At 52.1% G+C, this 18,143-nt stretch overlaps 1 protein-coding gene across 2 annotated transcripts in view; it reads right to left on the reverse strand.

The window, feature by feature from the left end:
- Window positions 1-5,922: 5,922 nt before the first annotated feature.
- The window catches only part of PACS1 (phosphofurin acidic cluster sorting protein 1), a 151,510-nt gene continuing 139,289 nt past the window's right edge, over window positions 5,923-18,143 (reverse strand). For both annotated transcript variants that reach the window (XM_049642733.1, XM_049642742.1), the window contains exons 14-24: window positions 17,700-17,804; window positions 16,866-16,972; window positions 16,006-16,160; window positions 15,760-15,870; window positions 14,883-14,985; window positions 14,125-14,167; window positions 11,935-11,977; window positions 11,541-11,676; window positions 8,866-9,092; window positions 7,516-7,635; window positions 5,923-7,362 (exon numbers count right to left, since the gene is read on the reverse strand). In XM_049642733.1, coding sequence (XP_049498690.1) covers window positions 7,247-7,362; window positions 7,516-7,635; window positions 8,866-9,092; window positions 11,541-11,676; window positions 11,935-11,977; window positions 14,125-14,167; window positions 14,883-14,985; window positions 15,760-15,870; window positions 16,006-16,160; window positions 16,866-16,972; window positions 17,700-17,804 — 1,266 coding nt within the window. In that variant the 3' untranslated portion in view covers window positions 5,923-7,246. The remainder of the gene's footprint in view (window positions 7,363-7,515; window positions 7,636-8,865; window positions 9,093-11,540; window positions 11,677-11,934; window positions 11,978-14,124; window positions 14,168-14,882; window positions 14,986-15,759; window positions 15,871-16,005; window positions 16,161-16,865; window positions 16,973-17,699; window positions 17,805-18,143) is intronic.

Below are 18,143 nucleotides of genomic sequence, written 5' to 3' on the forward strand. Positions count from 1 at the left end.
CCTGCATCCTCTCTACCTTGTGAGCTCCCGGCTAGACTAGAAGTGTCATCAAGCCGCTCAGTGAGAGGGCACACAGGCTTTGGGGTCATACTTAGCTAAGTTCAGTGCCACGTTTCTCCGTCTGCCGGCTGTGGGCCTTTAGGCATGCTCTGTAACTTCATCTGTTTCCTCATTTGTAAAATAAAGTTCCTAATACTTACCTCTTTGGGTCCTTGAGAGAACGGAATAAAACAGCAGAGTTAAGACCTTAACATTATGCCTGGTACGTAAAAGACACAGTTACTAGTAGTTATTTATTAATATTATCACCACCAAGCTTACTATTTGGTAGACCCGTGCTAGTGAATGGAGGGTGGGGAGAAAGTATATGAAATGTTGGGCAGTCTCTTACGGTGCTGTTGGAGGGAAAACACATTTGGGATGAAAGCGAGCAATAAACAAGGCAGCAAATGGAAAGGCACGTCTGAATACGAGGGCCGAGATGTTTGGTGCTCGTAATAGGTGCCCTACGTGGTCAGGATGGAGGGAGCCCGGCCCAGCCAGGGGTGTTCTCACCTTCTCCCTCCTGGCAGCTCTCCCGCATGTTAAGGAAGCTCCAATCTTCATCCAACCCAGATCATTTCCCTGAGCTCCATCCAGACCTATATGTTCAACTCCAATTGGATACTAACCTCTGAACAGCACACACCACCCTTGCCCTAAAAGCACCATCTCCTGCCCAAATCTCCTCCAGGGATGTACCACCAGCTGCCTGTTCACCTAGAGCAGCCAGCCAGTCCCTATCCTTGGCTCTTCTCTTTTGGCCCTAAACCTGTTGATCCTGCCTCTTAAACTGGCCTACAGTCTCCATTTTCCTGCACTGCTCCTACCTTCACCATAGTCTACGTCTCTGTCCCATCCTTTCTCAATTGCTGCAACACCCTTCAAACTCTTCTGGTCTTCAGTCTTGTTTCCTCCAATCTGCTGTCACAAGGTGATCTTGCTAAATTCCCTCACCTCGCTTTTCTGCCTAAAGCCCTTTACTGGCTTTCCACTGATCCCAGGATAAAGCGCACAGTCCTCGCTCAGGCACAGAGTAATGATAATCACAGCTACAAGGCTCCTCAGTGCCCCAGCCACTTCCTTTCTCTTCAGCCCTATTACTCACCATGCCCATTGCTTTTCGGCCACGCCAAACCACATGGGGGTCTGAGAAGAAGCCAGATTCTCTCTTATCTCTAGTTTTTGCTATTTCTTGCATCCAGAACATCCATCATGTCAGGCATCTTTAAGATGCCACTCAGGTGTCGTTTCCTTTGTGACATATTCTTGGATACCCCTTTCCCCAGGCTAGATTAGATGCCCTTCTGGCATGTTCCCATGCAATGTGTCATGCTCGGTGGCAATTGTCTATTTGTCTGTCTTCCCTGCTCACCTCAGAGTTCCCATATAGGTAAGAACCCAACCCCGTATTCATCCTTGTACCATCATACCTAGGACAGGAACTGGCCCATGGTAGGAATACATGTAGGATGTATGGATGATGGGAAATTTGGGATCTGAGTGGGGCCTTGAGAGATGGTCTGGAGTCAGATGACCTGAGTTAGAAATCCGGCTCCTTCTCAGCCGATCTGTGTGCATTGGACAAGTGATTTAATGTCTCACTCAACCCTTTAGCTGGCCTTTTAGTGTCTGCCATACGCCAGAGTGATGGATGCCGGAGATGTAGCCTGAGTCTCTGCCCACCTGGAGCTCCCATTCTAATGGGGTACAAAGACATTTGTTGCAGGTGACGGTGAATGCCAGGACTGCAGAAAGGGCTCAAGTAAAGGCTAACAACTGGGCTTTGGGAAGGGAGGTTGGGAAAGCCTCTCTGAGGAGGTATCCTAAAGGCAAAGGAGGTAGCTCTGTGGGGTGGGGAGAGCATTTAAGGTGGGAAGAGCCACATGTTCGGGCCTGGTGCAGGGAAGAGGGATGTGATTACTGCAAGATCAGGTGTGGTTCAAGGGTGATGAGCGTGGGGGAGAGAGCAGCTGGAAGTGAAGTGAGGGGTAGTGGGGCTGGATGTGCAGGCCCAATAGACCACGGGTTGGGTGGCTATAGATAGCCACCGAAGGGCTCTAGCAAGGGAGTAAGGCACTCTGGCTTATGTTTGGGAACTCTGTGAGAGGCAGAATGGACAGGGGTCACTGTGGTGACACAGGACAACTAGGCAGCTTCTGGCTTAAGTAACAGGATGGATCCTGTGTTATTACCAAAACTGGGGAGGATAAAGGGAAATCAAGAGTTCTGTTTGGGCCGTGCTAGGTTTGAGATGTCTGTGAGTATTCAAGTCATGTAAATGCTTAAAAATGAGAGAGCTGGGACAGAGAGGGTAGGGGGAGCTCTCTGACCTTGAGCTTCCTCTTTGGTAACAAGGAAGTATCAGCTGGATTGATTTCCTAGGGCTGCTTGAAGTAGTCCATGAAATAAACCACATGAAGCACTCTGGCAGCAGCCTGACTAAAGAAAAATGCCCTCGGGTGATGTTGAGAGGGCTGTCTGTGCCATCCATCCCTGGACATGGCAGTGGGTGATGAGAAGTAGTTTAAAAACAGCAGATCTGAAATCTGCTATCTAGAAGAATTCCAAATACTGGATATCGAGGAAAACCTTTCATTCCTTAAGTGTAGGCTATGCTTAGTGGCTTCCTTCCTAAGAGCACAGTATGGAAGGGGGTGTGACTTTACTAGTCAACACTACCTTGGCTGACAAATCATGTTGATGGCAGGGACCCTTGGCATGATGTGCTGGCAAATTCCAGTCGAGGGGCATTCTACAAAATACCTGACCAGTATCCTCAAAACTGTCAAGGTTATCAAAATGAGGGAAAGTCTAAGAAAATGTCACAGCCCAAAAGATTACATGTAGCGTGGTATCTTGGATACTGGATATCTTGGATTCTGGAATGCATAAAAGGCTTCGGGAAAAAACTAAGGAACTGGAGTTAAATATGGACTTTAGTTTATAATAATGTGTCGGTGTTGGGTCATTAGTTAGGATAAACATACCATGTTAACAACGGGAAAAACTAGGTGAGGGGATACAGAAATTCTTTGTTCCATCCTTGTAACTCTTCTGTAAGTCTAAAACTATTCTAAAATATGTTTGTTTTTAAATTAATAATAAAACCAGCCTAGAGTTGGTATACAGGTTAGACAGAGGTCCTTCCACCTTCTGCACCCAAATGCCATCCTTCGTCTTTAGAGAATGTTTCTGGCAGCCCCAGTCCAGCTTTCACCCTTGAGGACTGAGCAAACCATCTCAATGTGTAGATAGGAGTTGCCTTGTTTTTGGAATTCTGGAAACCATTCCTACACAACCTTTTTCCTTCTCTTTGGAGTCTATCTTCTTACTCCAGGGCCTATGAGAAAACTCAGGTATGCTTGGGGCTGAGGCATTAAAGTGTCTGAGTGGTGCATCTGGACTGGGGACTCCATTCTAGCAGCACAGGCCTCTTCATTCACTCTGTCAACAGATACTCATTGTGTACCTATGATGAGCCAAGAAGTATCCTGGGTACCAAGGATATAGCAGGTAAAAAAAAAAAAAAAAATTCCTGTTTTCTTGGAGCTTACTCTCCAGTGCGGAGAGACAAACAAATGAATAATTAAGTGCCAAGGAGTGAGAAGTGCTAATAAGGAAAAATAAAGAAGGGTGAGAGAAAAGGGAGGTGCTATTTTAGACAGGTTGAGCAGGGAAGGCTTCTCTGAGGTGACATTTAAGCCAAGACTTCAATGAGGGAGCAAGCTGCATGGACCTAGAGGCAGGTGCAACAGCTTGTGCAAAGACCCTGAGGCAGAACGTGCCCGGTGTGTCCGAGGCATGTAAAAGAGGCCAGCGGGAGAAGGGCAGAGTGAGAAGAGAGATCAAGCGAGGAGGTCAGATCATATAGGCTTTGTGGGTTATGATGAGGGCTTTGGATTATATTCTTAGTGGGATGGAAAGCCATTGGACAGTTTAACACAGACTGATTAACATTTTAAAAAGCTCTCTCTGGCTGTTGTGTGGAGAACAGACTACAGGAAGAGTAGGTGGAAGCACAGACAGTTAAGAGGCTATTAGAACATCCAGACAAGAGATAGCAGCAGTGAGAGGGGTAGGGAGCTGTTGGGTTCTGGATCTGTCTCAGGAAAGCCTATAGGATTTGCTGGTGGACTGGATGTTGGGTATGAGAGACAAGAGTCAGTGGTGCTTCCAAAGGGTTTGGCCTCAGAATGGAAGAATAAAGGGAGAAGTCTGTGCACAGGGGAGCATTTCATACCACGGGGCTGAGTGTGGGAGAGAGAAGACCAGAGGCCGGAGCCCTGTGTTCCCCAGCGTTCTGAGGCTGGGGAGCTGAAGAGGGTAACTTAAGGGAGGTCAAGAAAGGGCGGGTCAGAGAAGTGGAAGGAGAGCAGAGCGCTGTCCACAGGTCAAGTGGAGAAAGTCATTCTAACAGGCAGTGGGCACGTACAGGACAGGTCAAGCAAGAAAACAGACCCTTGGATGTGGCCACTCAGGTCACTGGTGACCTTGGTAAGGGAGCTTCTGACGGGGCTGTTGAGGAGAAAAGCTTGCAGGAGTGCAAGTGGAGGCGGGGAGCATGAACACCACTTGGAGAATCTCACTTTAAAGGGAGCAGAGCCATGGCGTGGCAGCCAGAGGGGATCTAGAAGCAGAGAAGTTGTTTTTAACCAGGGAGCTGTTCCTGCGTGTTGGTGCGCAGATGCGAAAGATCCGGTAGAGATGACGGCAGGAGAAAGGGGGCAACTGCAAGAGCAAAGCCCTGGAGGTGGGAGGAGGGGAGGCCCAGGATGTGGAGTCAGACGCAGCAGGCTGGGGGTTTATGCCTCTTCCTCACCCTCATCTTTCCCATCATCTGCTCGGTCTCCTCAGTTCTAAGCTGGACCCACACCTCTCCCGCCTGGGCCTCCCATGAGCCCCCGGGTCCCCGCAGCCCCGGCACTGCCTGAGCCCTCTCCCACTGCCTCCCACCCTGGAGGCCTCTCCTGGAGCTTCCACTCTGCCCTGAGGCCACACTCCCATCTTCTCTAGCTCACCTTAGACACAATTGGACTTCTGGCATTTCCTCTCACGAACCAAACTTGTTCGGTAACTAACATGCAGACTGCATTTCTGGGACGCTTTCATAGACCTCACTGGACTCTTCCCCTTGGGAGGCAGGCATTATTTCCATGTTTCCGGCTCAGAGAGTTTGGTGCAGGGCCACACTGCTGGGTCCCAGAGTCTCCCTCCAATAGGTCATTAGACCACAGGGCTTGGGGGACCAGTGACAGCCCATCCTACCCGGTCACACACTCCCCTGTGGCTGCGTCCTGCAGGGCAAGGATGCCAAGTCCCAATCTCTGGGCACTTCACCACGAGAGGAAGGTTGGTGTGCAGGCCTCTCTCCTGGGAGTGTGCAAAGAACCAGGCACCCGGAGAGCAGGGGCTGTGACTGTGTTCCATCTCCAAGTTAAAGGCAGGCAGGAAAGCCAACCTAATGACAGACCCCAGCTCCACCCTCTCCCCCTAGGCCTCAGACTTCACCAGCATCCAAAAACTATGGCAGGACATCAGCCCAGTAGAGGGAAAGAACCCAAGTTCTAATTATCAATCAGAAGACAGAAACTGCCCTTGACATGTCACGTCTTGGGAAGCGGGATTTGGGGATGGTGAGTCCCAGAGAAAAAAGGTTATTTTGGTGTGAGAAGAGTGTTATTTCTGTTTCTGACCTCTGCTTGCCTCATACCGGGAAAGACAGCTTCATGCCTGTTTCTATAATTAAGGAAATGAGAATGCGCTTCTTCCAGCCATTTGAGAGGAGTTGATTTGGAGAGAAGTCGGCTGTGTTGTGCAGAGGGGAGAGGGTCGGATAGATCCTGCATCACAGTGAGAGGCATAGAAGCCCAAGCCTTGCTAGTTGGTAAGAAATCACCAGTTTATTGAATGAAAAACCCAACATCCACTCAGTCCCCCAAACCCCACCCCTCTCCGGCCCCAAGAGAGCAGCTCAGCCCAGGAGATGCTCTGGACAGCAGGGCTGAGCAGGGGTATAAGGGCTGGAGGAGTTTGGGGAGGTATGGAGAATGAGAAAAACACTTTTCAAAATGAAGTTCTGTGCAAAAACTTCTAGAAGGGGTGAGGGCAACGGTAAAGCTCTGGAGGTGCTGGGGTGGTGGACAGAGGGCTGCGGCTGGGATGGTGGCCCTGCGTGCTCAGCTTCTCCTGAGAAGGCTGATGGTCGAGGCTGAGGAGTTGGCTCAGACCCCCATGGCAAGAGGGAGGGTTTGGAGCCTGCTGGAGAGAGACCTGGCTGGGAAGGTGGGCTCTCTGTCCAGGTGGGAGGAGGGGAAGAACACACTAGGGAACGGGACACAAATGGACATGGTGGGCACGGGGAGATGTAGGGTCACAGACAATATGCCGGTGGGGGTCTGCCTCCCATCTGTCCCAGTCTGGAGTTCAGGAAGAGGCAGGCTGTGCTGGAGGGCAGGGGGTGGGAGGCAGAGGGAGGAGAGTCATCAACAAGGGGGAGCCACAAGGACAGCGACTGGTGCCCAAGCGAGTCACATGGAACCACCAAGAGACTGGCTGTGCAGAGAACCAAAGAAACACTCAAGGATGCTCGTGACATCTAGGGGGGACCTGGGGGTCAGTGAGGAAGTCGTGCATGGGGGAGACCAGGAAGGCCCCTCCACCCCAGAAATACATGGCATCACCACAGAAATGCGGTTCTGGGGATGAGGGTGGGGTGGGGCTGCTCCTGTGATTGTGGAGGGGAGGGGGTCCCTTGGGCTCAGGGTGCCCCTCCTACCCCACACTGGGAGAAGCCACTGGAGTGGGAAGTGGCCCTGGGCCCCACTTGAGGGGGGGCAGGTTGGGCAGCTGGCAGAGGGATGGGGAGGGCTGGATTCCCTGCTGTGGGCCAGGGTTCCAGGTTTCCTATTTCCAGGAAGGAACTGGTGCCATGTGGGGAGACTGGAAGTCGGTGAAGGGAGGCCCAGGGATGGGTGCCAAAAGGCAAAATCGACACGCCCCGGCCTGGAATGGGAGGGAGAGGACTGAGCAGGAGGGAGGGGAGCAGCGTCCCCACTGGCAGTGTCCTTCAGGACTGGGCAAGAGAGATACAGGCCTCAGGGCCAGGAAAGGGGACGCTGGACCCAGGCCTGCTGGCCTCCCCCTGCCCGCAGGCGGTGAGGCTGGTGGCAGTGCCAGGAGGGAGAGTGGCCAGGAGATAGTGCCCTCAGGTGGCCTTGCTGCCACTGAATAGTCCCACTGGAAAGTGCTTGACATGGGTGGGCCACTGGGCCGCCAGCTGGAAGAACTTGATGTCACTCCACTCGACTCCGTCGATGGACACTGGGGTGACAGGGGAAGGAGGGGGTGACCAAGGCTGCTAAGGCCACCTCCCCAGGGTCCCTCGGGGAGGGCCATCGCCTCCCTCCCCGCAGAGTCCCCTGCCCCTCTTCTTCCCGCCCTGCCCAGCACCCCTCCTCCCGTGTCTCCCCGTACCTCTGAGCATGGTCTGCTGCTGCTTGGCAGAGCAGATGAGGCGGCTGATGCCCTCGATGACCTGGCTCTTGGAATCTACCTCCTTTTCTCGAGGTTTCTTGCTCAGGAAGATTGTGGGAACTGGAAAGCAAGCAGAACCACCAGTGTCACAACCCTTGGAAAAGTATTCACCCCCTCCCCTCTCTCAGCCCCACCGGCCCCTCTTCCTGTGTGTGTGTGTGGCTGGGGGGGGTGGGGGTGGGGAGATGATCTGCTGACGGACATCCTCTCCCCCCAGCTCTGGGTAGGCAGGCAGCACGTACCAGGATCTTTGAGTCCTGCCCCCTCCCAGCATAGGCCTCTCCTTGGGCTTCAGTATCATCAACTGTGTAACGAGGACCTGGGGCCAGTTGGGTCTCTGAGGTCCCTTCCAGCTTGGGTGTTCTAGGTAGCCTGTAGGGCAAGGAGCCTGTGCCCTTGGGCTCCTGCCTACTCACTCGCACCCACGTAGGGCCGAGTCTGGTGCGGCTAGGAGGAGGGAGGCCACACCGGAGCGTCTGCACCATCTCTGTTCTAGGGATGTCGGGGCAGCAAGGAGAACACATAGAGCTGTCAGGCCTGCCCTTGTTGCTCTGGCTTTTGGCCTGGCACAGTCCCCCGCCTGCCCTCAAGAGGAACTCTGTGGAACAGAGGCACGAACAGAAAGGGGCCCAGCTGCTTTGGGAATGCTCTGAGGAGGAAGGGTCCAGCGAGTAGAGAAAGCCCCTGACAGCTGGGCGATGGGTGGGGCTGGGAGGGCCCACGGGTCACCTGGCAGACTTGTGTGCTATGGCAGGTGCACAGCCCAATCAGCAGAACAGACGGCAGCAAGCTCTGCCCTAGCCCTGGCCTGGCTGTGGGGATTCTTGCTTCATACTCTCAGAGCATAGGACCCAGGCCACCCCCAACTCTACCTCTAGTGACTTAAGTGCCCCATCTTATCCAAAATGGGCTGTACTCCTCTTAATTCTTAAGCAACAAACATTCTGCTTCATGGGGACACAGTGATGTCCTCCTCTGTCACATGGTCCATCCCTGAGGGTAGTGGCTGGAAAGGCTCCCTTCATTATGGCAGCACTAACTGCCTTGGCCCCCAAGGTGCTGATGTTCAGCAGGTAGGGACCAACTGCTCACTGGGAACATCCATTTCCTTTGCTAAAGAAGGAACGGCCTTGTCTCGCAGGTGACGTAGGTCCCCGGGCTGGACCCCATGATATATGTGCTCTTCACCTTCATCCAAAGATCTCCCAGAAGCAGATTCTGTCCCAAGCCCTGAGAGGAGATGGGGAACCCCGGTGGCCCCGACTGTCCCTGGCCTCAGATGTCACTTACCTTTCTTGTTCTTCTCTTTGGTGACCACAGTCATTGCCATGGTACCGGAAAGCTGGGCCTCCCCACCATGGGGCAGGCGGGAAACCTGCACTGAGCGGAAGACGCTCTTGAGGGTGTTCTTGGAACTGGCGTCCCTCTTGTCGCCTTCCCTTCTCCTCTCACCAGGGTGGCCCAGCCAGTAGTCCACCTGGAGGCCAATCACGTCCCCATATGGGCTGTTGGGGCTCCTGAGAAAGGGGAACAGTAATGGAGAGTAGGCTCTGCCTTCAGTTTCCAACTACATGGCCAGATTGGAGGGCCCGGGGGAGACTGCCAGGCTCTGGGAGGGGTGAGAGGAGGCGGCAGATTAAATGGTTCTGGGTTCCCTCCAGTCTCATGGAATTGGTTCGTGTGGGAAGGGAGAGACAGGCTGATCAGAGGACAAAGCCAGGAGCGGATAAAGACCTGAGACACTGTGAAGGAGCCAAATACAAAGTCACAGGGCGATAAGGGAAGCAGAGAGGAAAGGAGCTTTAGGAAGAAAGCCTGCACGCATACATACACACACTCATATGCACACACACACACACCCCCAGCAAGCACGTATGCACACATATACATACACATGCACACATATGTACACACCCAACAAGCAGAGCCCAGGCAAAACCCAGCCAAGGGCTGGAGAGATTAAGTGGGGCAGAGACAGAAACACCTTGGCCAGCTCCACAGCAGCCCCAGGAGGGAGAGCTGATGGTTGCTGACCTGCGGCTTTCTCTTATTTATGGCACTTCTAGCTCAGGGATAATTTTAGCTCCGAGGGGAAAAAGGGCTGATGTTTTCTTGAAAGGAGGCGTCAGACACAATAGGTACACAGGCTACAAAAGTCATCTGACATTTCTTTCTGCCTACTTTCAGTGATTCCATTAAAAACCAGCTTAAATGGGATAGAAAAGGAGGTCGAAGTTAAGGGCTGGTCCCCAGACCCTCAGGAAGCCTGGAACCATGAGGCATTACCGGCTGTGTGGGACTTCGTCCTTTCCTGCACTGTCCCTTCCATAAGCCAGTAGAGACCACATGATGGAAAGTGAAAAGGGGAGGAGAGGGTGAGGGACGATGAGGGTTGGGATCCGAGGTGCAATGCAGGCTTCTCGCCATCTAAGAACATTCATGTTCTTCAGGGACCGTGACCCTGTCATTGGTGTTTCTGGGACAACCACAGGCTAGTGCCTCCCCTCCCTGCTGCTGAGGACCATTCCCAGGAGAAACACAAAGAGGTAAGGCAGCAAAAGGGAAACAGGGAGGAAGAAGGTGCAGGAGCCCATTTCTGTTCCTGACTCACACCTGCCCTTTCCTCACCTCCCAGCCTGCTCCCTCAAGCCCCCTGCAGGAGCATTCTGCTCCACACGCCGTCTGTCATCTCTCCTGTTCTCAGGCCTGGCATGAGAGGTGCCTTCTGAGAGGCCACCCTGACTGCCTGATCTAAACTATGGGTACTTGAGATCCTAAAGAAATTCCTTCTCCTTTCAGAACCATCCCCCTACTATTTTTTCATAGCACTTACTGCAACCTACACAATTTGAAAGTTTTTGCTGCTCTGGCATTGCCAGGACCCAGAAGCCTGAGCTCCGGGACTCGGATGAGCCTTTCTTATTTGCTGCTACAGCTCCAGTGCCTCAAACGGGCACTCTGCTGACAGACAGACTGAATGCATGAGAGAAGGCAATAATACCTCCCATGTGCCAGGTACCAAACCATACAGGTTCTTATTTAAGCTTCACAAACTGTGACATGGCTATTTCACTCTACTTACAAAGATGAAAATGAAGCTTAGTAACTTGTCCAAATGACAGATTCTTTGCTTGACCAAACTTTAGAAACTTTAGTCTGGCTCCCAAACTTTTTCCTAGGCCCATTTGTGTACATCTTTGTAAAATCCAGTTAGCAAGAACCCTGCTAAGACAGTTGGCAAGAGCCCCCACCCTCCCTGTCTGATCACCTGGGATACCTGCTCAGGTTCCTCATCCGCCACCACCCCCAGAAGATGTCTGACACCCTGACCTGTCTTCAGCAAGAATCTCCCGACCCCTAATGTTTCTTCTTAGTCATTTTCCATCCACACCTGCTCCCTGGGTAGAAATCCCCACTTGTTTCGGTTGTGTTGGAGTTGAGCCACCGCCCCCGCAAAATCCATGGCAGTGCTCCCAAACCTATCTCAATGGTCACACCTTGATGTGGTCTCTCTCACTGAGCCTTAGAAAGTGTCGTTGAGTAATTAGTTCTTTACCAAAAGCTAATGTAGCGGACCTAACACAGACCCACGACTCGAACCCAGGTGTGCAGGACTCCCGTGCCCACACTCTTTCCCCCTCGCTGGGCAGTCCCCCAGCAAGACTCCTGTACAGCACTCTACAGGTTACAGAAGGTCTCTCTGTCATTTGTCTCATTCAATTCTTTTACCTGGGAGACAGGGAAGAGAGTATCCTCCATTGTTCAGGGCTGTTCCACTTGCCCGGCTAGTGACCGAAGTCTCTGAATTCGAACTCCAACGTCCTTGCCACTAACCTGCCTTCTACACTCAGTATAACATCACTGTTATACAATGCTGCAGGCGGGGGTGAGGGGGCAGTTAGTACGGTTCCTGGGCCCTGAGGGAGAGGGTCGGTGGGAAGGAGAGGTATGGGCAAGAGCCTTACCCCACAACGGCGAGGGCACTGCTCATGGATGGGGACGAAGGAGGGGTGGCTGTGGTATCTCGGCTCAGGCCTGAGCTGGAAGGCGGTGATGTGGAGGGCACAGTAAGGCTGACCACAGGCGAGTCATCCCCATCACCTGTCAGGGGGACAAGCACAGGGGGACAGCCAAGGGGTCAAGGTACCCCTCTGTCTCAGCTGTAGCTGAGCTTTTAACACCTCCCCACCACCCCCTGCCACCGCTTCACCCAGGAAGTGAAGGTGGCCACAGTTTTCCTGCTCAAATTCTGACTTCACCTTAGGAGCCCCCAAATTTTCACCTTCTGGCCTGCTGGACTAGAGATGAGCCTAGAAGGCATCACCTCACTTCACAGAAGCAAAAGAATCCCAGCCTCACCTGCAGTAGAGGGAGAATCTTCAACCAGACCCACCTTCACCACCTGAGAGAAAGAAGAGATACCGCACTAAGTCCTCTCACTAAAGCTGGACACATTTTGATCCAGTTGGAAGCAAGTGTTTGGACACAACAGCCATTACCATATATTATTTGATCAGAGGCTTTTAAAATCTTTGCAAATCCAGAGCAGCCCAGATCTGTAAGATACGTATAAAAAGCCCAGTTCCAAACAATGATGTGGGGGCACATGAGGCCTTGTGGCTCATCTCTAGGGAGGGCAAAAATCCACCTTGAAGGCAGGAACCATTTCAGTATTCTGATCTCATTTCTTCTAAGGTCACGTGGGTAGGAGGCCATTTTCCCATGTCAGAGAAGTAAAGAACCGCTCTGAGAAAGCTTAGTAAGACAGGGTGTTGCAGGGGAGGAGCTCTCTGAAAGCCTGCCTGTTGCACCAAGCAGGGGAACATGCTGATGTGCTGATACCAGCTTCCTCCTTTCCATATCTGGGACAATATGGATAAGGAGGTGATCCCAGGCACCTTCCTGCCCCTTTCCTGCCTCAAGGAAGTGGTATTAATTTCAGCTTCCCAAAGGATTTTAGATTTCTCATAGAGAATTCTGGGAAGGACAGAGGGGGCCCTCCAGCGGCCAGCAAAGGGCACAGCTAGAAACAGACTAAATGTTACAGCTATGACTTGAAGTGACAGGTCAATTCCTGTGAAGTAGCAGGCCAAGGGCCTAGCACCAGGCAGAGGTGCAGCAGAGCTGAGAGGTCACAGAAGCTGCACCCTGGGGACTGGCAGGGAGTGGAGATAACGTGCAAATGGTCCTGTCATGGCTACTTAGAACACAGTGCTGCTATTCACGGAAGTTTGTCCCAAATTCTCTATGCGTCCTTATTTTAGTTCTCAGAAAGTAACATACCGACACTCTGAACTTCCTGGACACAACTCCCTTGCTCCCCTGGCATTATACGAGGCTGCCGGTTCCTTTGTTGGTTTAAATTTTAAATTTTTAATATTTCTCTCTTGTCTGTGAGGCCAGAGTGTGCAGCAACCCATAGCTCCACAAAGATGTGTATCAAACCATCAGCTTAGGCTACAGGCTGTGGTCTGGAGCCTCCAACATGGCAATGGAAGTAGCCCCAGTGGCTAACAGGAACTGAGTGGATCATTCAGACAGTAGGCTTTAGCAAGGCACAAGAAAGGGCAACCGAATTTCTCCAGGCTCAGGGATCTCCCATGATCACTCAAGGCATCCAGAGTCTGGGACGAGCAAAGAATAAGCCCTTCATCTGCATATGTCCCCCTACCCAAAGCTAGGAGAGTATAGGAAAAGATATAAGCTGACTTGGAAGTGAAATTCAATTGTCTCATACATGGAAATCTGAATTTTCAACCACGCTTTTGTGGAGTGTTTTGGCCCCACAGGGTGTCAGCTCTGTCACCTCTGGGGTCCCTTTCTTGGTTGGGCCGAGCTACTGCCAAATGAAACAAAGGCCAGTGCCACCTGACATCAGGGATATTCGAGACATTTCCCTTTTATTTTCAAAATCAATGAACTCATCTAGAGATTCTCCTTTGACTAAATAGGAAGGGAAAGGAGGGATCCTTCTTTTCAGTGGTACATTTGACCCTGAAGACAGAAATACCTACTTCTTGGACTTCTCTTCAGAATATCATCTATCATTATTTCATTTCTGAGGCAGCCTTCTTTTCCCTGGAGACTGCAGAACCTATGCTCTGGATGTCCCTCCCTAGGCCAAGGCACCAGGTTCTGGGCTTGGTGTAATAAATATGAGGATACTAGTGATGATCTGGGGTAGCCCATGATTCAGGAAAAGAGGATACTGAAAGGAACAGCTCAGTACATGTTCCAGCCCAGGGTTTCTCCACTTTGGCATTATTGACATTGGGGCCAGATTAATCTGTTTGGCGGGGCTGGGGAGCTGTCTGGTGCCCTGTAGGAAGTTTAGCGGCATCCCTGGTCTCTACCCACTGGATGCCACTAGCACCCCAACTTCCAGCTGTGACAGCCAAAAATGTCTCCGGGCATGGCCAGATGTCCCCTCGGGGCAGAATCACCTCCGGATGAGAACTACTGTCTAGATGAATCTTTTATTTGTGTATGTGTATGTGGGGAGGCCAGGAGAATGGATGGGGTACAGAGGAGTGGGGAGTCAGTACTCACGCCAATGAAGGGGATAAACTTCTGATAGGAGTCTTCATCAGGGCTGTTGGGAGAGAAAGAAAAGCTTTATAGTTAGTGGGTGATACTGCATGGAGAGCTGGGGATACAAGCTTTTGATATTTAAAAAAAATTTTTTTTTCAACGTTTATTCATTTTTGAGAGACAGAGAGAAACAGAATACAAGCTGGGGAGGGGCAGAGAGAGAGAGAGAGAGAGAGAGGGAGGGAGGGAGGGAGGGAGAAAGAATCTGAAGCAGGCTCCAGGCTCTGAGCTATCAGCACAGAGCCTGATGTGGGGCTCGAACCCACGAACCGTGAAATCCTGACCTGAACCGAAGTCAGATGCTTAACTGACTGAGCCACCCAGGTGCCCCAGCTTTTGATATTTTATTGTGGCTTCAAGGGAGTCCAGACACTACATGACACTTTCCATCATGTCTCAGGATGGCAGAGGAGCCACAGATAGAGGCAAAAGATCCGATTCTGCATACTTCACCACCTGCTCCCACGTGCGGATTTCAGCCCCTAGGATGGGCTTCTCTTATGCTAAGGGGGCATCTATTTGGGTGGGGAGGCCCAGGACAAGGATGGCGGGGCCTGGATGGAAGGCGGTAAAAACACTGCCTCTCCTATTCTCTTGAGTTGCTACAAAGAGAAACAGGTGGGGAGAAGGGAAATACAGAAAAGCAAAGAAAACTCAAGATTTAGCTAGCCCACCCACCCTAGCAGTTTCAAGAAATCCCCTGAAGTGAAACTTACAACTTATGCCTGCAGGTCAGCATGGCTTCAGCTACGGGGAGCTGGTGTGTGACACCTGCCCCACTGACATACTGCATGACCCGCCCGACCACGTCCAGTTGCTCTGCAGAAAAGACAAGAGATGACTGCCGGTTTATTTCAGCAGGCAAACCTGAAAACCTTCTGAGAGATCCCCTTGTTGAGACCCATCAGAAGACCCTCGGAGTTGAGGGAGAGAAAGGGTTCTAAAGATCCTCTGGTTTTGAATATAAGGAACGAAGAACCAAAGCGCTGTTCTCTCCCTTCTGATCTCCGTTTGCAGTTCCTCAAAGCTCCGCTCTCCTCCAGGCTAATCGTGCTCACGCTTCTATTTTGTTCATACCAATCTCGTAACCTAGAGGGACTCCTCCACTCTACCAATCTGTGCCTATCACTTCCTTCAAGGTCTGGTGACACATTTGCTACTCCTCAGCCTTGCAGAACTCAAGCTCACTCTAAGCGCTGCCACTTTTACTCTGTATTTCAGAGAAAAGACGTGGTCAGCACAGTGTTATTAGCTTATAAACAGATTGCTTAGTAACTCTTCTCTGTTTCTTATGCTTGATTTCTACAACTAGAAATGTCCTCCTCATCACCTCCTCGTGGCCCTCCTTATTTCTAGATGCATAGGAGCACAGCAAACAGCAGAGCTTAAAAATGTCCAGAGTGAAGCGGGACTGCACATAATGGGCCTCCTCCTACCAAATACTTACTGCGAAAATAAACATGCAAAGGGATTGGGAGTGGTAGAACCATAGGGAGGAGAAAAAGTAAGCTCTCCTGGCCCCTCCTTTGGCCAAGACTGGCCCTCCATGAGCCAGGTGGCATTTTGCCTCAATCCCTCACAAACGGCCGTTACCTGACACTGGGGGCTCCGAGCGACTGAAGAGGTCTCTCCAGCCAGAATCAAGGAAGTTACTGCTGTATCTACTGTCGACTGAGCCCAAGTATTTGGCCACAGGGTGAGAACCTGGGAGATGGAAACCAGAGAAGGTAAAGTGGTTAAGGGACAAAATACGGCCTGGCCTTTGAGCTCCCTAACTGTCCCTTCTTAGGGCCCAGCCCCAACACGCTGCTTCAGGAGTGAAATCTACTCCATTTTTACCGAGGGGAATGATGAGAAAGCGCATGTAGCCAAGCCAGTCGGAGGTCTTGCTGGCCAGCGACTTGACAAAGAACCGGAGGATGGAGCTCAGGTAACTCTGGCCTCCCACTGCTGCCACCTTCACCGGCCTCGGCATGGAGGAGTTGCAGTTGCAGCTGGGGAGCAAGGGAAGAGTCACAACCACATTTAGGGGGTTCGCCGGCATCCTACTCGGACAAAGGCCCCAAGCTTTGACTTCACTTGATTCCACAACCCACAGAGGGAAAATAAGCCAATAAACAAAATAATACACAGAGAGGCAATGAACTACAGTGCTTTTGCAATAAGGAGAGAAACCTAGGATCAGAGAGGCAGGTGACTGTCTAGAAGGAAGAAAGAATTAGCTTAGGCTAATGGGAGACAATCTGGCAGTGCTGCCAGGGGTCAGCGGTTGGGCGTGAGCCCGGACGCCTGGAGGACCTGCGGTTCTCATTCCCATTGGCGGGGACTCTGGGCCCCTCTGGGGAGGTCCTGACTCTGGATGCCAAGTATCGTGGCACAGTTAGAGGGATGAGAGTAAAAGGCCTTTGTAAAACCCTGGTTTTCTCCCTGGTCTTCTTCGTCCTGGGTTTAAGGAGAAGATGTGGCAGGTCAAGAGTACAAGTTGGGAGGCAGGGAGAGCAGGAGAATGACATTTTCACACCCTGACCTCTGGGGCCAGCAGGGACAACAGAGCACCGTGGCCCGCCACTGTAAACCACACGGCGACTGAGGAGTTTTGGGCTGGTGAGGCAGGGCACTCCTGTCACTGCTTAGAAGTCAGGGTGGGAGGATGAAGTCAGAGGGAGCCCCAAAGGGCAGGAGACAAGCAGAGCCCTTACTAGCGCTGAATACGGGTGAGCAAGGCAGACAGCACGGCCTGGACCTCCACGGTGGAGCAGGTACACACGACAGGCTTCCGTTGGTCCTGGAGCAGCTCTGCCACGTACTGGGGGGCAGGGAGGGAAAGGGCAGGGACACAGGTGAGTCCACGCAGCAAGAACGCAGCTCCCCCACAGGCACCAAGGAGCAGGCGAGGCCCAGCTTGAGTGGCAGGGCCCGTCCTCTGTCCTTCAGATCAAAGCCGGGCAAAGGTCAGGTCTCTGGCTGCCAGTGAAGAGAAGGTGGGGCTAGACCCCATATAGACATGCTAAGCAGGAAATGTGGGAAGGTTAAGGAATCTTTAGATTCTCATGTTGCCTCTGTAGCGTATGTTCCAGGTGTCGGGGCCACTAGGAAAGAGGGATTCTGCCGCCAGGATCTACCCGGGGGCAGGGGGCAGCGGTGACTGGGGGCCAGAGGGTATTGCTCTGCCTCTTCTGAATTGCCTTCCTGGGAACTAGGGCAACCTCTGGCATTTTGTAGCACTCTGTACCTTTCGAGATACCTGTATTCTGTTATGCTGACAGAAAAACCACACACGACCACCCTGGAAGGAAGGCAGGACCAGTAACACTATCACTTTTCTACAGATGAGGAAGCTGAGGTACAAAAAGTTAGTGACGTGAGGTCCCACAGGCCGGAAAATGACAGAACTGGGACGGGAGCCTAGAACTACAGGCTGAGTTCAGGGAAGAGGGGCCTGAGACATGGGGATCATTTTCCCATTTCTCCACGTCCTGCCTCTTGCTCCCCAGAACCCCTCCTCCCCAGCCCTGCCATCTTTAGCGCTTTACCTGGCCCTGCCAGTCCGCAGTGTTGACAAGGATGACATTTTCTGGGAGAGCTGCATCTGATACCAGGATCTGATTCAGCTGGTCATACACAACCTTTCTTGGAATCTGCAGGGACAAATGTGTCTGTCAGGTAGTCCCCAGGGAGCGTGAGGGGAGAGCAGGGTGCACTAGGGTAGAGAATCTCTGGGGCAGGGGTATTCAGGGAGAATACAGGGAGACACTGGGAATTTCTGGAGGAGACCCAGTATCCCACTGGCCAGGGCAAAATGGAAAGGACAAGGATAAAGAGTAAGCAGAGAGTCCTCAGAGAACACACTCAGACACCAGGAACAAAGCCCCAGCAGTAGTCCTGAAGGAGGAGGGGGAGGGCAGACTAAGCTAGAAACACGATCAGCATGCCCTGAAGGGTAATGATGCAGCCGAAGTACCAGGAGAGGAGGAGGG

Source organism: Panthera uncia, chromosome D1 (genome assembly GCF_023721935.1).
Source record: "Panthera uncia isolate 11264 chromosome D1, Puncia_PCG_1.0, whole genome shotgun sequence".
NCBI classification, from domain to species: domain Eukaryota; kingdom Metazoa; phylum Chordata; class Mammalia; order Carnivora; family Felidae; genus Panthera; species Panthera uncia.